We start from the raw sequence: 20,055 nt of genomic DNA on the forward strand, positions 1-20,055 counted from the left end.
AACATATTTATTTAAGGCTTCTTCTTTCTATTCTTCGAGTTTCTGTGTATAAGTTCTTTTTTTTTTTTTTTTTTGATTTTTTAAAAACTCATGAAAGACCCATGAACATCTCAAGCCAATGAAGAGCCTTCATTCTTTATCGTTTGTTGGCTGGTTTTTAGTTCGGTTCTTTCTGATAATCCTGATGATTCACAATGCTTAAATCATCTTTTCACAGATGATGGGCTATCCTCTCTCTGAAGGCAAGCTGGACCAGCAGACGGCCACGGCCCTCTTGTGGAAGTCCTACCCCCTTGTTGTAAGGCTCCAGGGAATCATGGGAATCGGTTGAGAAACAGAGGGATGGGCGGTTGCCCCAAATTACAGACCAATTCAATGCAGAAGAAAGCCTAGGACCCGGGATTGCATCCCGTGTTCCTGCCTTTCCCTCCTCGCCACCCAGGAGGGTCTCATGGAGGAAGCCTTCTTAACTGGCTGGGTAGCTGTGCTGCTCACTGGACAGGGGTGTCTCTTTCTTGATGATTTCAGAACCTCTCTGAGGAACTGATTCCAGTGGCCATTGAGAAGTATTTAGGAGGGACAGACGACCCTGTCAGAAAGAAAGACCTGTTCCTGGATCTGATTGCTGACGTGGTATTTGGTGTCCCATCTGTGATGATAGCGCGTGGCCACAGAGGTGAGTCCCAGAGGTTGGACGGTAGGCGGACTAGCCCACCAACTTCAGTGCTCAACCTGCCACCTCCCAGCATGGACAGATGTGGAAACTGCTGAAGGTCAGCACAGAGCCTTGGGTGGGTTCCGTCTGATTTTCCACAGGGCCTGGGAAGGGGTACTGACCAGAGCAGCAGACTCTGAGAAGAGGATCCAAATGCAGGTAGTTAATATGGGAACTGAGCCCAGCAGACACCAGATGAGGAACTGAGGCAGAAGAGATGGAAGCCATCAATGATGCACTGCCGTGCCCATGTCCACTGTGGACAAGTGGGGCTGGGAGCTCTGGGAAACAAGCAGACAGACACCTCGGGAGTGTCCTGTTGATGGACGAGAGCTGGGTGCTTGTCTCCAATAAACAGTTGGCATTGGTTGGAGGCTGTTCCATGGGTTAATTCTGGGGTGCTATGAGCTCCTGAAGACATGGGCAGAGTATTTCTAACGGCGGGAGAAAAACCTGAGCAAAGAGCTATAGATGCTGGAGGAGGAAGTCAGGGCAGCCTGCCCAGGAACAGGCTGAGTGAGGCCCTGGCAGCGTCTGCGGCAGGGCTCCTTCCCTGAGCTTCTGGTGGGATGTGGGTCTAGAGGGTGAATGTCGGAGGATGGGTCTTGGAAGATTCTCAGGGTCAGGCTTGTTCTGAACTAGGGCTAACCAGTGGAGGTGGGGTAACAGTAGGCTCCAGGTACAGGATCAGGAAGGTGTCCAGGAACAAGAGGACAAAAGAAAGGGTCAGCAGGAAGAGCAGGGGAGGGGCGGTGATTTTCGATGTCTGTGCTGGCTTTTGCCTACCCTGGGGTGTGCCCGTGGGGGCTAGCCCAGGGCCTCCCAACATGGACCCAAGGCTGCCGTGGTGTGAGGTTAGGGATGCGTGAGCTCCTTTGGGGGGTGTCCCCTTTTGATTGCCCACTCTCACTGTTTCTCTGCAGTTGCAGTTATCTGAGAGCAACCACAAATAAGAAGGCCAAGTACGGTGAAGAGGGTGCAGGGTGTTTAGAGAGAGAGAAAGAGAGGGGACCCTCACAGAACTTTAAAATCAAAACAACAAAATATATTTGTATGAATTCACAGGGCATGGGTGACACTGCAGTTCACGAATCCAGTGTAGCATGATTACATCAAGTTGATTGACATACCAGGTCCTTAAGTCCTAATGCTTCTCACACTGAGAAGACTTGAAATTTCCTCTCTTAGCAATTTTGAATGGATGGTCCTTTATTATCAACTGTACTCACCACACTGCACGATAAAATGCAAAAAGAGAGCATTAGCCTGACATTTGGTATCCTTTCCCGTCATCTCCCTCTTCCCCTCACCAATCTAACTGCTCTTTTTTCTCATGCATTTATGAGTTCAATTGTTTTAGATTTCATACACGAGTGATAAAACGTGATTTTTATCTTTCTGTATCTGACATTTCATGTTATCCAATTTTACCCACATTGTCACAAATGAATTTTTTTCTTTTTAAAAAATTTTTTATTTGTTCTAATTAGTTATACATGACTGTAGAATGCATTTATGCATTTTATTAAATCTTACATAAATGGAGTATAATTTCTCTTTTTTCTGATTATGCATATTGCAGAACTACATCAGTCATGCAGTCATATGTACATGAGGTAATCTTGTCTGTTTCACTCTACCATCTTTCTGACCTCTATACCCCTTCCCCTCCCTTCATTCCCTCTACCTAATATAAAGTAACTATTCTTCCCTATCCACCCACTTATTGTGAATTAGCATCTGCCTATCAGAGAAAACATTCGGCCTTTGGTTTTTTGGGATTGGCTTATTTTGCTTAGCATTGATATTCTCCAACTCCATTCATTTGCCATAATTTCATTCTTCTTTAAAGCTGAGTAATATTCTATTGTATATGTATTTATAAGTGTATGTATATATTTTTTTCTTTATCCATTCATCTGTTGAAGGAACTCTAAAGCCCAAGAAGTTAAATCGATAATCAATAAATGCAATGAATTCAAACTAAAAACTTCTTCTCAGCAAAAAGAAATAATCAATAATGTGAAGAGAGAGCTCACAGATTGGGAGAAAATCTTTACCATACGTACCTCAGATAAAGCATTAATCTCTAGAATATATAAAGAAGGTAAAAAACTTAACACCCAAAATACAAATAACCCAATCAATAAACAGGCTAAGGAACTGAACAGACACTTCACAGAAGAAGAAATACAATTCATAAATAAATATATGAAAAAAAGTTCAACATCTCTAACAATAAGAAAAATGAAAATCAAAACTACTCTAAGATTCCATCTCACTCTAATCAGAATGGCAATTATCTAGATTTTCTTCTTTTTAAGGCTAATTGCATCTATAATATCACATTTTCCTTGTCCATTCATTGGTTGATGGACACTTGGGTTGATTCTTCCACTTGACTACTGTGACTGCAGTGAATGTTGGGGTGCAGACAACCATTCAACACACCAACTTTAAGCATTTGGAGTAAAAATTCAGTAGTGGGATTTCTCAATCATATGGCAATCAAACCTTTCATCCTGCAAGGAAACTGCTTTCTTTTACCTTCACACCGATGGTGTAGAAGGATGCCTTTTCTCCTCATCCTTGTTTTCATTCTTTGATGAGAGCCATCCTGAGCAGTGTGAGATGCTATCTCGCTGTGATTTCAATTTGCATTTTTGCAATCAGTAGCGACATTGAGCATTTGTTAATATATCTGTGGTCCATTTATACAGGGGCATATTGTCAGTTTTGAGAAATGTCTATTCAAATCCCTTAGCAATTCTTTAATTGGCTGGTTCTCTTGCTGGTGAATTATTCGAATTCCTTCTACATTTTGTCTTATAACTTCCTATCACAGTAGGATGGCAAATATTTTCTCCCAACCTGCAGGTCGTCTCTGCACAGTGTTAGTCATTTTCCTTGCTTTGCTGAAGCTTGTTAATTTGATATAATTACAGTTGTCTATTTTCACATGTACTGCCTGCATTTTGGCAGTTTTTAAGTCCAAAAAGTCATTGACTCAGACCAATGTCATGTAATTTTTCCTCTATGTTTTCTTCTAGTAGAGTTCTGATCTTACATTTAAGTCTTTAATTCATTTTTATTTGATTTTTATACAGTGTGAGATAGAGTGCAGTTTCATTTTTAGGCTTGTCGATATCCAGTCTTCTCAACACAACTTATTGAAGAGGCTATTTTATCCCCATTGTGTAGTGTATTCTTGGCAACTCTTTTTTCTTCTTTTGGTACCAGGGATTGAACCCAGAGACACTCAACCACTGAGTCACATCCCCAGTCCTTTTTAAATTTTTTATTTACAGACAGGGTCTTGCTAAATTTCTTAGGGCCTCGCTTAGTTGCAGAGACGGACTTTAAACTTGGGATCCTCCTGCCTCAGTTTTCTGAGCTGCTGGGATTACAGGCATGTGCCACCACACTCGGCTATTCTTGGCAACTTTGTTGAATATCAGTTGATTGTATATGCCTGGGTTCATTTTATGAGTTCTCAATTCTGTATAAATTGGTTCGTGTGTGTGTGTGTGTGTGTGTGTATGTGTGTGTGCCCAATGCTATGCTGTTTTAATCACCATAGTTTTGTAATATAGTTGGAAATCAGGTTATGTAATATCTCCAGTTTTATTCTTTTTGCTCATAATTACCTAGATGAGTCAGGATTCTTTTTTTTTATTTTTACAGACTGCATTTTGATTCATTGTACACAAATGGGTACAACTTTTCGTTTCTATGGTTGTATATGTGACTCAGGATTTTTTGTGGTTTCAAATTAATTTAAGATTGTTTTTCTATTTCTATGAAGAATGTCATTGAAATTTGGATAGGAATTGTATTGAAACAGTAGATCTCTGGGTAGTATGAACATCATAATATTAACGTTTCCAGTCCATGAACATTCTATTTATTTGTTGTCTTCTTCAATTTCTTTCATCTTTATTTTACAGCTTTCATTGTAAATGTATTAAACCAATGTCTTGGTTAAATTTGTTTCTAGATATTTCACATTTTTGTGCTAGTAAAAATGGGTTGTTCTCTTGATTTCTTTTTTGATAGATCAATGTTAGTGCATTGAAATGCTACTGATTTTTGTGTTAATTTTGTATCCTGCAACTGTACTCTCTATCAGTGGTTAAGTCTGTAGGATGTTCTGTATAAAATACTATGTTGACCCCAAACAATGACAACATCATATCTATGTTCCCTATTTAGATGCCTTTTATTTCTTTCTCTTATCTAATTGCTTCGGCAAGGACTTCCACTTCTGTGTTGAATTTAATGGTCATAAGAATAGACATCTTGTTTTATTCCAGATTTCATAAGAAAGGTTTTCAATGTTTCAAGACTGAGTTTAATATTAATGGGGGCTTCTCATCTGGTTTTTCTTGTGTCAAGGAATATTCCTTTTATCTTTAATTTGATAAAATCTTTTATCATGAAAGAATGTTGATTTGATCAAACACTTTTTCTATATATCAAATAAGATGATCAATTTTGTCCTTCAATCTATGATATGATGTATCACATTTATTTATTTGCATTTGTTCAATCATTTTTGCATCCTAGGAATAAGTCCTACTTGATCATGGCGGAGTATTCTTTTAATGTGCTGTTGAATTCAGTTTTGCTAGTATTTTATTGGAGATTTTTGCATTTATGTTCTTGAAGGATATTGGCCTGTGATTTTCTTATAATGTCCTTGTATTAGTTTAGTGTCAGGTAAAATTTGGAAGCATTCTTTGATTTTTGAAGGAATTTGAGAAGAATTTGAGAAGGAATAATATTAGTTCTTCTTTAAATGTTTTGTGTAATTCATCAGTGAAGTCGTCTGGTCTTGAGTTTCTCTTTAATTGACGACTTTTTATCCCTCATTCAGTCTTCTTACTCATTATCAATCTGTTCAGACTATCTATTTCATTTTGATTCAGTCTTGTTTGGTTGTACTGAATTAGGAATTTATTCATTTCTTCTAATTTGATTTCTAGTTTCATTCATTGTTGTCATGAAAGATACTTTTCTTAAAGTTGTAATTATTAATGCCTATTAATTGTCCAAATTCATAGCTTTTAAGGCAACATTTCCATACATGCATACATGTATATATCATGCTTTGATCATACCCACCCTTTCTACCCTCCCTTACCCTGCCTTCTCTTTTCCTTCTTCCGTTCCTCTTCCCTTTCCATAACAGTTCCTTTTCTACTTTCAGGTCTTTTTTGTTTGTTTGTTTCCACAGATAAGTGAAAGCATATGATGCTTTCTCTTCTGTCTCTGGATTATTTAATTTACCATGATGTCCTCCAGTTTGACCCAATTTCCATTAAATGACATGATTTCATTCTTCTTTATGACTGAATCATTCCTCTTTGTGTACACATACCATATTTTCTTCATCAGTTCATCTGTTGATGAATCTATTCTGTTTCCATATCTTGGGTATTGTGACACTACAGTAAATGTGGGTATGCAGGAATCTAAGTTGTGTCCTAACTTCAGTTCCTGTGGATACATACCCAAGAGTGGTGTAACCAGATCATATGGTATGTTCTATTTTCAGCTTTCTAAGGAAGCTCCACATTGTTTTCCACATTCCCATCAATAGTGTGTGAGAGTTCCTTTCCCTCCAAATCCTCACCAGGATTGTATTTGGGTTTGTTTGTTTTGTTGTTGTTGTTGTTGTTGTTGTTGTTATACACATTCTGTCTAGGAAGGAGATGGATTCTCCATGTAGTTTTGATTTGCATTTCCATGGTGGCTAAAGATGTTGAGCATTTTTTCATGTATTTATTGGCCATTTTCACTTCTTTGGAGAAGTATCTGTTCAGAAATTTTTTGGATTGGATTACTTGTTCATTGTTTTTATTTGAGTTCTTCATATATTCTGGATATTGTCCTGTGTCAGATAAAAGTTGGCAAAGACTTCCTCCCTCTATGAGTCATCTCTTCCCTCAGTTGATTATTTCCTTTGCTGTGCAGAAGCTTCATAACTTGATGTAATCCCACTTGTCAATTCTTGGTTTTGTTTTCTGAGCTATTGGAGTTCTATTCAAGAATTCACTGCCTGTGCCAAGATCTTGCAGCATTCCCCCTGTTATCCTCTAGTAGTTTAAAAGTTTCAGGTTTTACAATAAGGTCTTTGATCCGTTTTTGTTGATTTTTTTGTATCAACAACAACAACAACAACAAAATAAAAGAATGGATCGACTTTCGGTCTTTTACACATATATACCCAGTTTTCCCAGCACCATTTGTTGAAGAAGCTGTCTTTTTGCCAGTGTAGAATTTTGTAAGCTTTGTCAAGTATCAGAAGGCTGTAGATGCATAAGTTTATTTCTGGGTCCTTTATTATAGTCCATTGGTCTACACGTCTATCTTTAAGCCAATATCTGCTCTTTTGTTATTATGTTTCTATAATATATTTTGAAATCAGGTATTGTGGTGCTTCTGACATTACTCTTTTTCTCAGGATTGCTTTGGCTCTTTGGGGTTTATTTGTGATTCCATATAAATTTTAGGATCATTTTTTCTGTTCTCTGAATAATGACATTGGTAATTTGAAAGGGATTGCATTGAATCTGTAGATTGCTTTTGATATCTTGGCTGTTTAAATTATACTGATTCTCAATCCAGAACATGGGAGTTCTTTCTCTCTTCTGATGTATTATTCAATTTTTTCAGTGTTTTAAAGTTTTCATTGTAGAGATCTTTCACCTCCTTGGTTGGGTTTATTCCTAGGCATTATTTATGCAATGGTTAATGGGATTATTTTCCTGATTTCTTTATCAGCAAGTTCATTATTGGTATATAGAAAAACTACTAAGTTTGGTATGCTGACTATGTATCCTACTACTTTGCTAAAGTTTTAAGAGTTTCTGCTTAGAAATCTACTGTTATTCTGACAGGGTTGCCTTTAAATATGACTTGGTACATCTTTCTTGCAAATGTTAACATTTTTTCTTTGTTTCTTACTTTTGGCAGTTTAACTATATGCTGTGGAGAGGTTCTTTTCTGTCCTGTTCATTTGGGATTCTAAAACCCTTCTGTATCTGGATGCCCATGTCTTTCCCAAGCTTTGGGAAATTTTCTTCTATTATTTCACTAAAGAGGTTTTCTATACCTTCAGTCTGTGACTCTTCACCCTCATCTATTCCAACTTTTTTTATTTCTCCCTTATTTCTGAAACACATTTTTACTGGGTAAATTACTCTATGTTGGTATTTTTTTCCCATCAGTCTCCTCTGACCGCAGAATTTCTTCTAAGAAATGTGCTGATGTTGTTTTGGCATATCTGCATATGTGACCTGTTTCTCATCTCTTCATGCTCTTGGAATATTTTTTGTCTTTGATTTTTGATTGTTTGATCATTTCGTGCATTGGTTCAAGTTGAGTGGAGACGTCTATAATTTCCATATCTAGGTTTTGGCATCTATCCCAGATTTGGGAAGTTTTCAATCATTTCTTGAAACATGCTTTTTGGGCCCTTTCCCCTCTCTTCTCCTTCTGCAACCCCTCTAAGGCCACAGCCTCTTGATAGTGTTCCATTGTCTTTGCTTCTCTTGTTGCTCCTAATGGTAATTTCCCAAATCAATTTTCCTTTGAAGACTTACATTGTGATTATAGGAATTTTATAAATATCAGTGTTTTTAGGCAAAGTATGCTTCCTACGGTAAATTCTCTCATTCACAAAAGTTTATTCATTTCTGGTTAAGCTCTGAATTCCTGTCTAAAATGATCAAATGACTGAGGCAAGGTTACACCTTCCTTTCAGCAAGCTCTGCTTGACCTTGAAGTAGATGTTCATTAAGTGGATTACAGAGTCACAGAATAATGCTTCTTCTAAGCAGTACTTCTTGATGAACCAAGGGTGCAGTGGTACAGACTAAGAGTGATGATTAAGTAACTTATTCTTCATCCTTATATAGTGACAGCATCTATTGTTAAATACATTTGGTGATGAATATTTAATAATAGGAAGTAATGATTATGTCATATTATAAAATAACCTATATAATATTACACAATTAGGCATGTGTGTTAAAATACAGAAGCAGCTTTGTCTGAGTGATGGGATTATAAGTATTGTTTTCCTTTTTTACTTTTTCTGCATTTTTTGATTTTCCTACTGTATCCATGGGGGCACGGAGTTGTAAAATTTCTCCAACAGCCTGATTTGGGGCCTAATTCTTCCTCTCCTTGAGTCACTCCTCTGTGAGCAATTATGACCAATGCATCAAGGTTTTCAGGCTAGGGGTCCCTGAATAAGTCTGCAGAAGCAGGGATTGGTGTGTTGGATGATCCAGTCAGCCGGAAAAGTGGTGTCTTCTTGGGACTTGGACAGTGTGGCTTTAGTAGAGCCTGGTAAGGAAGAGGAGGAGCAGAGAGGTGAGGAGAGGCAAGTTTGCCCTCTCTCACCCCTTCCAAGTTTTAAATTGACTTATCAATTTAATGCCTTAACACTCTATGGGTTGAAGCAGGAAGCAGGATAGGCAAGGTAACTGAAATATGAATCTCTGAATTTTGTTGTTTCCTGAAGCACGAGAGACAAGAGCATATTCCATCTCTGCATGTATATTTGTATTTAAGCATCTTCATTTTCAGACAAGCAGCTTGGATTTACCCAATTCTTCTCTGAATGATTGAGAATAACACTGGAAATCATTAGGCTGAAATAGAAAACACCTATTATACTGTAGATATCCTTGAAATGAATGTGCAATCGTGTGTTATCAATGAATACATTCAGTATATCTATTGGGTGCATTGTTTTCATTCATTGAATCATTCAATACAAATATGGCTGAAATTCCACTTCCTCCTCCATCAGTTCTGCAGCACTGAGTTGGGGAACTTTCTAGAAACTCTGATCCTCTCCCATGCTGATACTCAGGGGTTTCCTGCACAGCCAGAGCCCTTGAGACCATCCAACTGTGTGTCTGATAACAGGAACTGTGCACAAATCCATGTCTTCTCAGATGCTGGAGCCCCCACCTACATGTATGAATTTCAGTATCGCCCGAGCTTCGCATCAGACGCGAGGCCCAAGACAGTGATAGGAGACCATGGGGATGAGCTCTTCTCAGTATTTGGGTCTCCATTTTTAAAAGGTAATGACTTTTTCTGACTATGAGCTTTGAGTTGGGAGGAGTGGGTTCCCATCTTGGTTTGGTGGCCTGGAGCTCATTTGTCCTTCTCTTCTGATCTTAGTTTTCTGACTCACTATATCAGGATTGAGCTCCATGGGGCAGTTCCCAGCCTTTTTTCTGCTCTAACATGCATGAAAGATGATGTGTACTCATGTGCCCTGAGCCATAGTCACATTCAGAATCCTGGTCTGTGGCAGCAATAAGAGAGGTTGTATGTCACCTTCAGGACCCTACTCAATGGCAAAAATAGTCCTGCTTGATTTCTACTCAGAAGAGCAGATTAGAATGTGAGGAGGAGGTTAGAATTGTTGCTAACCTGGAATCCAGTGTCATGAGTCTTCATCTATTGATATGTCTAAAATCCACATATTTTTGTCTAGAATATATTTAACAATTATAATGTTTAAATAAAACCTTTCACAAATTGTCTTTAACAAATTAACTCTCACCAGTTGCATATGACTTTTGAGCTTTCTCATGAGTGTTCAACATGACACATCAGTACCTCTGGACATTGCCCAGTTGGATGATTCCTTAGAACATTGAAAATTCTGATATTTTTCAGAACTTTGTAGAATATTAAGGGAGAAAAGAAGCTAAGAGCCAACAATCCTTCAAGATAGAGGAAACTCCAGGGTGTAGCATAGCAACCCTGAATGGGAAGGAGTAGACAGGTGGGTAGGGAAGACAGAGGCAGCTCACCCATTGCTGAGTCCCAGCCCAGCTGTTCTCAAGCTGAAAGTGCACACCAGGTGGCAGGGTCTTCTCCACTCAGTAGTTATGGAGTCAGGGTCAGGATTCTGCATTTCATAGAAGCTCCCAGCTGCTGCTGTTGCTGCTGGTCCAAGAAGCACACTTTGAATAATGAAGGATGTTTTTCTTCTTCCCCATAGAGGGTGCCTCAGAAGCAGAGACCAACCTCAGCAAGATGGTGATGAAATTCTGGGCCAACTTTGCTCGCAATGGGTGAGGCTGGTGGCCAAGAGGGAGCAGGGTTAGTGGGGTTGAGTGTGGTGGGGCCTATTTAATGGAAAGTGATCAAATCCCAGATCTTGTCACTAGAGCCCTCTGACAAGGAATCTACAGGCTGCACCAGGAAATGAGGAAATAGTCATCTCTGTATGTGTTTGTGTCTTTGGAAGAGATAAGCCAGGGATTCCTGTAAATCTCAAAGAAATGTGGTGACCAATAGCAGATTTGGGGAATTTATATTTGATTCTGTCTGCAGGAACCCCAATGGAAAGGGACTGCCCCACTGGCCAGAGTACGACCAGAAGGAAGGGTACCTGCAGATCGGAACCACCACCCAGGCAGCCGCGGGGCTGAAAGACAAGGAAGTGACTTTCTGGACTGAGCTCAGGGCCAAGGAGACATCAAAGAAACCTCCCACTAGAGAGCATGTGGAGCTGTGAATGGGTGGCTGAGTCAACCTCAGGAGACTGGCGTCACCAGGCAGTGCATTCCACCAAAACCATCCAGAAAGGCATCTTCTGGGCAGCTGGAGAATTGTGCAGGGGAGTGGGCAGAGGCCAGGGAGCAGGGATGTTGGTACCTGTGGCTTCGTTATGGAGAATAAATATTCTTTTGGAGGCCAAAACCATGTCTGTGTCTTGGACTGGAGATGAGTCCATCCTCTCGGAGAGAGAAGGATGAAGAGGGAGGTGCTGTTACAGGAAGCTGCCTGGGCAGGGGTGGCTTGGTGAATGATTAACTCCAGAAAATCTAGGCCTCCTAAAGCCTACCATATCCCTTACCCTAACCACATAACCCCGGAACCAGTGTCCTTCCCTTGCTCTCTGAAGCCATGTTGGAGCTGCTGGAGAGGCCTGCCCTGGCCCCAGAGAAACCTCAACAATGATGTAACAAAGCTCACACTTTTTTGGGGATCCAATGGAATCATCAGTCTTGACTTCCAAAACAAACTTTGTGGAAATACATGTAAATGTAAGGACACAGGCAGGTTGGGAGAAGGAAAAAGACACACCACACAGATCTCAAAAGGAAAGTTGGGAGGCTATGTTAATATCACATGAATAAATATCAAAAAGAAAAATAAGGAAAACAAAGTGGTCAATTCATCATAAATAGGTGAAAATCTTCAATGTGGACACACCTCATAACAGTGTCACAGAGGCCCAGCATAATGGGCCTCTTACCCAAGAGTAGACCCTCAGATAAGGGTTTGAGTGTTGTTGATTCTGGGAGGTGATTTCAGGAAGCACTGAGGAAGGAGTGAAAGGAGGAGGGGCATGTGGGAGTCCATGGATGCAGGGGTGACATGCAGGTTCCTAGAGGAAGAATGAGGTCAGCCCACTGGGGACCCACAAGAGATGATAGAAAACCAACATCAGAGACACCGCAGAGAAGGGAGGAGGCAGGTGCGTATATACCAGCTCTCATCTGTGACTGCTCAAGGGCAGCTCTGTGGCCCTAGGAAGAGGACCAGGACACAGGCAGGCAAACTGGGAATTCCACAGCCTCTGCTGCTACAGAAGGCTTCGTTGATACTGGGAAATATGAACAACTAGGAAATGGAACTCACCTCATTTAAAAGGATACTATCATATTAAGTGATATTTTGTACATCATTTATATACTGCTAGCAGTTCCAACATCCTCAAATATGGTTCTAATGTTGATCCTCTGGTGTCATTTCTCTTCATAGGGACATCAATTCCACTTGATTCGGACACATTCTTAGGACTCATTTAACCTTAATTATCTCCATAAATGCTCTATCTTCAAATACAGTCATGTTAGAGTCTTTAGCAAAGGAATTTGAGGAGGATACATAATTAGCTTATTACAGATAGTCTCTAGTTGGAGGTTATTACAAATCATGGCATAATTATTCTAGAGCATATTTTCAAATGAGAACATACATATATTATTTCCCTTAGATAAATACCTAAGAGTAGCCTTGCTGGGTCAGAGTTGCTCCATACATTTACTCTGGCATAGACCACTCCCCAAATTCTCCTAAAGGGTTTGCAACAATATTCCCTCTACCAGCAAAGTAAGAATCATTTGATAAGGCTGTCAATACTTGGTGTTCTCAGAATAACTGCTGCCCTTTGATTCTTTTTTATACTGTAGATCTCCTTGATTAGTGTTATTGTATGAAACAATTAATTTACAGAAGTGCATGCCCCTAAAAAGGTCACTTACTTAGAAAAGAGGATCACAGATGGTTGGTTGGTAATTTAAGAATCAGGACACCCTTGTCCATCATCATGACCACCACCAAGGTGACCAGGCATGAAATTCATCAAGAATCATCGTTACTGCGGCCCATGTCCTTGAACTTCAGGAAACTTCTTTATTTTGAAACTCAGATCTCTGGACAGGAATCACATTATATTGATCCCTACTGAGGATTACTGATGCTTGGACATAATTAGATGGTTAGAGTTTCAAAAGCCTGTTCTGGGACTGGGGAGCAGAGAGCCTGAGGGGCTTTGCCCTGGTGGTAGATCTCAAAGGAGAGAGCTGCACTTCTCACCCCAGTGTGTGGGTGTTACTTGCACCCCCATTTATATGGGTCCCTATTACCTTGCAATCCAGAGAGTCCTTTGCTGTCTCCATTCTACATTTGTATTTGCTGGCGGTCTTCCTCCTTCCCACTCACTGACTTTCACCTTCTCTGCTCTAGCCTGGTTGCTCCATTGACCTCCCAGCTTCCAAAATGCTGTCATGGTCTCCTCATTGTTTGTCCAGATGGGTTTGTACTTCTAAAAACTTTACTTTCTTGGGACAGAAATCTACAGATACCCCTTCTTTCATAGGAAATGGTGACTTGTTTTCTTAATATAATATCTCAAAACAATGTTTCTTCGCATTTTTGACAGCCACATTGCAGCCCAGAGTGTGAATACTCAACAAGTTATCCCATCATTTACTGTCGTTGGTCATTGAGAACAGTTCAGATTATTTGCTATTGTCAATCTCCTTCGTGTGAACATCTGACACATCACTGGACTCACTCAGAATTATACTTCTCAACAGTGTTTTGAAATATAGGTTTAATTATTTTGTAGACATGGCAAGACCTTGGAGATGCTGCTGTTGAACAGAGAGTTCGTTACTCACGGTTCCCAAGTCAAGGGGCACTCTGTGCACGTGGGGAGGGGGCCACATGTGAAAGCAATGGGGTCATACAGCGGGGGTGGGGGGGGCTGTCAACCAGAGGCCTTATTGTGAGAGAGGGAGAGGTTTGGTGAGAAAAGTAGGCTTAGGATTTGTTAGACTGAATAATTCCAATGGGTTCTGGGACATAGAGGCTGTTCCATCCAGTATCTACCCCAATAGTGGTTAAGGCAGGCAGTGGTCCAGAGGATGAGAGCCTGATAAAAGATGAAGGCCCTGGATTGGATAGTTTGTACAGAAAAGGAATGCTTGGAAGTGAGAGATTCTCTGTCTTTAGGAATTAGCCAACTCTTGGTCAGCAAGCATTTTGATATTAAAACATCAGAAGAGAGAAATAAAGAACATGGTTAATACAGTTATCTTGCACAAAGAAGATGCCCCTTTACCAAATTGCCCCCTCAAAAGTATGTTTTTCCATACTCTTGTCAATACTTGGCACCAGGACTGACAAGAGTAGTGGAAAAAATTCTTGCCAGTTCAGCAGGTGCAATTTGAGTAACTGGTTTGAATTTGTACGACTTGGTGTGTATGCTAGTGGCTGGGCAAAGTGACGTTTTGTCTGGGTCCAGCAATACCTGCCTGCAGTTCTAGCTACTTAGGAGGCTGAAACAAGAGGATCACTTGAGCCTAGAAGCTCAAGGTCAGCCTTGGCAGCATAGTGAGATCCCATCTCAAAAAAAAAAAAAAAAAAAAGTACGTGAGTAACTTGAAGACCCTTGAGGACCTCCCGTGTTGGACAGGATGCAGTAAGAGAGTGTAGTGACCACCATTCCCCTCAACCACCCTATACCGACACAGAGGTGCTCATGGCCTGTGTCCATAGAAGACAAAGTGGGGACAGACAGCACATTAGAGAATCTAGGAAGGGTTGCATTCTCTCTCAACTGTCAATCAGCCTGCAAAATGTTCTGGAGATTTCATCACCCCTGTGACCTTCCAAAGTGAAAAGCGATCAGCACCAATGGATCCCGGATTAGGCACTTTTGTGCACTCTAACTTAGGAGAAGAGAATGTCATTTATTCTTGTTGAGTCTTGTGCAAGCCGAAAGTGACGCTTTCCCACGCAGAGGACTTAACCTTTTTTGAAAAGGCGGGCTCATCTTCCCCCTCCCAGTGAGTGTCTAGTGTTCCTCTGCTGGTGCCTCCAAAAGTCTTGCTCACTTCTGCCAGAAGCTGCCTTTGGAAACACCCTTTTTCATCTTGTAGATCCCTGAATTAAAGCCATTCAATGTTCCCCTATTGTCTGGGCATGAAGTCTGTTCACAGGCTGGCATTCAAGATCTCTCATTTTTCCAGTCCAACTGGCCCCCCAGAAAGTGCCCAAGGCTGCCTGCACCACTGCTAATGTCCTCTCCTCTCTACTCCTCCCAAGTCCTTCCCATCTCTCCCAACCCTTCCCCCCCAGTACCCTCAGGTGACATCATAGACAGTTTTGAGCATTAACAAATATAAACACAGATGAATTACCAGGGCAAGAAAACACACAAAACATTTTTTTATTTCGAGAACACTTTTGACCCAGATGTTTATAATATACAGTCAACTTTTATGGAACCCTTTATGGGTTACAATTCAATCCTGGTTTGTATAGATCTAAATTTTTGCATGTCTTGCTCAATTATCTTTTTTTTTTTTTTTCCTTTTGTATTAAAAGGCTGAAGAAAACCTTGAGAGAGCAACTCTGGTTTTACAATCAGGTTCTTGTGATTTGATTCAAACAAATAGAAAATTCATTGTCTATTAAAGTGCAGTGCCTTTATTCCTGGAGTTTGGCAGGGTCTTTCTGATGGTCTACAGACTAAATATAAGGGATATGCATTTATTTTGTTGTGTATTAGAAAAACAATTCCTAATATGAAATCCATCATTTAATGTATATTTGTGGCAAGGATTCCTGGGAGTTCACTAAATCTGTCCCGATTTCTTTAGCCACATACAGACCACACTTCCCAGCCTCCCTTGTGATGGGTCCCTCCCACGGGATGTGATTGGCAGGCCAGAGAGCCTTATTCAGGTCAGACCCTGGAGCCCCCAAGGTTGCTCCTCCATGTTCCTCTGCTTCCAGCTGACTGCAGTGACCACCCATGACAGTGGAGGAAATGATAAGTTAAAGATGCAAAGTCACTAGATTGGGGTCAGCAAACTGAAACTCAAGGGCCAAATCTGGCCCAGTGTCTATTTATAAAAACACAGCTGTATGGAAACACACCCTGACCATGTGCTAGCGTGCTCTCTAGGGCTGCTCGCACTTCAGCAGCAGAGCTGGGGAGTGGCCACAGACTCTGCGTGGCCCTCAAAACCTCCATATTTACCACCTTCCCTTTACAGGAAGCCTGCCAGCACCCGGGTCACGATCCATGATGACCACATGGGGGGTGCCACAGCACTCCAGCTCTTCACGTAGGCCAAATAAGCCACTGAAATTTGGGCCTATTTGCTACTGTAGCTGACCCTCCTCTGACTCATACCTTCTTCTTACTGAGTGCCAGGAGCTTGTGTCCTTCAGGATGTTATAAGGAGTGCAGCTCCCCCTCCTCCTATAGGCTCAAATTTCTCTCAGACACTCTGACACAATCTTAGAACTGGATTGAGCCCAGGGAGTCTGACCCACTTTTTATAACGCAGCATCAAGAGCATTGGAAGGTGGAAATGCCATATAGTTTCAGTCTGATGATCTGAATGTCAACAGGAAGAAGTTCCCAAAGCTCCAGGAAATGATTGCTGTGATGAGACCCCTCAACAAAACCAGACTTGTCACCTAGTATGTCACCATGATGGTGGTCAAGGTTGTTGTAATGTATAAAGCTGCTCCCTCCCCCCCCCCCACCCCGCCCACCAGGTACAACCATTTTGCCCGCCTCCCAACCACTTGTCAATCTGTGAACATCCTGGCTAGCTATTGGTTCATCAGTCAGCTTGCAAGTATCCTTCTCCCTTATTGGTCCCCTGTTAGCCCGGCAGAATTCAACTGTTTTACTGTAGCTTCCCCGCCATCTTTCCTCATCCTTCTGTCTATCCTACACACTTTTCTCTATCTTCCTGGCTTTCCACTCTCTCTAGCGCACGCCCTTTCTTTTCCTTTCTCTTTTCCTCTCATTTTCCCTCTTACCCTGCAGGGAGACACTGTTTTGCTTAATACATTCCCTTATGTGATTTCCTGTGTCTGGCGTGGTCCCGTGGAAATTCCTTACAGTCGTCACCGTCTATGTTAATAAATGACCATTAGCAGTTCCCTTTTCATACCGAGTGACTCATTTTCAGATCTACATTTCTGTAAACTAAATATATCATTACTTATAATTCCTTATTTACCTTTGATTTTACCATGATTTTAATTAAAAATTTTTTTTTCCATGCTGACCTTTAATTTATTGCAAGCAATAGAGGTCTTCCACCTACAGAAATGGTGTAAACGACTCTTGTTAAAATAAAGTAAAAATGAAAACCTGTTTTAGAAACTACTAGCCATACCACAGACAATACACTGACATGGTGTCATTGTTTAAATAAACAGAGAGCGAGACTCTTAAATGGATAGCATGTGCTTGGCACGAGTGGGCGCAGCGCAGTGGGAGCCAGCACCACGTGGAGAGCGTGGCACATGGAGGCTGGTGGAGGGAGACTCAGGGCAACGCGAGGAGGGTTGCGCATGCTCTCTGGAAACAATGGTCTTTGACCACGGCATGAGCAACAGAGGTTTCAAGGCCAATGTCAAGGGCGGCACCAGGGCAGGGCTGGGCAGACAGCAGCAGGCTGGGATGCTACAGCATATTCTGTGCATGAGGTTTTGGTGGCCTTTGGGCAGCCCTGTGGTTCTGGAAGAGTTTTCCTGTTAGCCCTTGTCATTGGGCACACAGGCGTAAGATCCTCCCCTTCACAATTCCTCAGCTATTTGATTTTCGTTCCTTTCCTTTTCTATCATAATTTTATTTTACTTTATTTTATTTTGTCGAGACTTGAGATGAGTGACTCCATTTAGAATCTGGCAACTTGCAGGATGGCAAACAAATGTGACATTAGTGTGAGGAGAATGCAGGTTCCGGAAACACGGCCTGTGTCTCCTGGGCTCCCTGGGGAGACGCCCTGGGATTCTGGCTTCGCAGCGCTCCAGCCATGGTGTAAGGTGTGCGCGAAAGCAGCGTGTGCAGAGCTACCCTCCCCTGAGCTCCTGCTTAGAAAGTATCCCCAAGTGTCACCTGGTGGGTTCCCAGTCTTCTGGTCTCCCAGTGCAGGGTTCTCCAGCACAGTCCCCAACTCATTGACCCCATGACTAGCAGGAGGGCTGGGTGAAGGGTCCAGGAGGACATGGCTTTGCTCTTGTCTGATGCCTGTTCTATTCAGCACACTCCATGTTTGTTGAGTAAATTAATGGATGTGGGAAGATATGGGGGGTTAATTTGGAACCTGGAGAAGCAAATATTTTCCAAAGTCTTCCTCGACAATTTAGGACGTTAGGATTGTTCCTAGAAGATTGTTCTCCCAGTCAGATAGTTCCACCTGGGACAGCTCAGAGATCCCCCAAAGGAAAAGCACGGACCCCAGCCAACTGCAACTTCACACAGGGACGAGTCGCCTGTAGCTCAAGTGACTCAGGGGAATTAGGCCTGTTGAGGGACAGTGAGAGCTGGCATGAGGCTTGGGAGGCTCCCGCTCAGCCCTCATTTCAGCAGAGTCATCATGAGCCAGCCAGGGCATCGGGCTGCAGCCAGGGCAGGCGAGGGCGAGGAGAGGCTGCCTGTGTGTGCTTGAGCCACCAGCAGGCCTGCATTCAACAGGAGATCCGGAGAGTAATCCAGTCCTGCCTTTGATGTTTTGCTAGGAAAGCACCGTACAGGGTTCACAGGCTGAGGGTCAGGGCTCCTTGCCAGGTTCCAAAGGGCAGCTGGCTAGAGAGAAAGTAGGATGGTAAATGCGTGTGTGTGTGTAAAAGGTAGGATGGTAAATGCGTGTGTGTGTGTGTGTGTGAAAGGTAGGATGGTAAATGCGTGTGTGTGTGTGTGTGTGTGTAAAAGGTAGGATGGTAAATGCGTGTGTGTGTGTGTGTAAAAGGTAGGATGGTAAATGCGTGTTTGTGTGTGTGTGTAAAAGGTAGGATGGTAAATGTGTGTGTGTGTGTGTGTGTAAAAGATAGGATGGTAAATGCGTGCGTGTGTAAAAGGTAGGATGGTAAATGTGTGTGTGTAAAAGGTAGGATGGTAAATGTGTGTGTGTGTGTGTGTAAAAGGTAGGATGGTAAATGCGTGTGTGCGTGTGTGTAAAAGGTAGGATGGTAAATGCCTGTGTGTGTGTGTAAAAGGTAGGATGGTAAATGCATGTGTGTGTGTGTGTGTAAAAGGTAGGATGGTAAATGCGTGTGTGTGTGTGTGTGTGTGTAAAAGGTAGGATGGTAAATGCATGTGTGTGTGTGTGTGTGTAAAAGGTAGGATGGTAAATGCGTGTTTGTGTGTGTGTGTAAAAGGTAGGATGGTAAATGTGTGTGTGTGTGTGTAAAAGATAGGATGGTAAATGCGTGCGTGTGTAAAAGGTAGGATGGTAAATGTGTGTGTGTGTAAAAGGTAAGATGGTAAATGTGTGTGTGTGTGTGTAAAAGGTAGGATGGTAAATGTGTGTGTGTGTGTGTGTAAAAGGTAGGATGGTAAATGCGTGTGTGTGTGTGTGTAAAAGGTAGGATGGTAAATGCATGTGTGTGTGTGTGTGTAAAAGGTAGGATGGTAAATGCATGTGTGTGTGTGTGTGTGTAAAAGGTAGGATGGTAAATGTGTGTGTTTATGTGTGTGTGTGTGTGTAAAAGGTAGGATGGTAAATGCGTGTGTACGTGTGTGTGCGTGTGCGTGTGTGTGTTGTGCTCAGAAATTGGAAACAGCCTTGTTGTCTACTTAGAAGGACCCATCAGATCACCCCACGTGGACAGGAATGGGGAGCTTTTGATTAGGATTTTTTTATGAACTATACCTCTTTCCCAGATAAAAGTAAGGGAGGAACCCCTACCCAGGTTAACCTCTGTAAGAGTCAGTCACTTCTGGGGACACATCCTAGTGTCCCAAAGCCCTC

General features: G+C 41.8%; 1 protein-coding gene across 2 annotated transcripts in view; it reads left to right on the forward strand.

Moving 5' to 3' along the window:
* Positions 1-11,458, forward strand: part of LOC124966861 (liver carboxylesterase 1-like) — a 32,454-nt gene extending 20,996 nt beyond the window's left edge. For both annotated transcript variants that reach the window (XM_047528635.1, XM_047528636.1), the window contains exons 10-14: positions 218-298; positions 529-676; positions 9,688-9,819; positions 10,752-10,824; positions 11,087-11,458. In XM_047528635.1, the coding sequence (XP_047384591.1) occupies positions 218-298; positions 529-676; positions 9,688-9,819; positions 10,752-10,824; positions 11,087-11,270 (618 nt within the window). In that variant the 3' untranslated portion in view covers positions 11,271-11,458. The remainder of the gene's footprint in view (positions 1-217; positions 299-528; positions 677-9,687; positions 9,820-10,751; positions 10,825-11,086) is intronic.
* Positions 11,459-20,055: the final 8,597 nt, after the last annotated feature.

The sequence above is a fragment of the Sciurus carolinensis genome, chromosome 16 (genome assembly GCF_902686445.1).
Source record: "Sciurus carolinensis chromosome 16, mSciCar1.2, whole genome shotgun sequence".
NCBI lineage: Eukaryota > Metazoa > Chordata > Mammalia > Rodentia > Sciuridae > Sciurus > Sciurus carolinensis.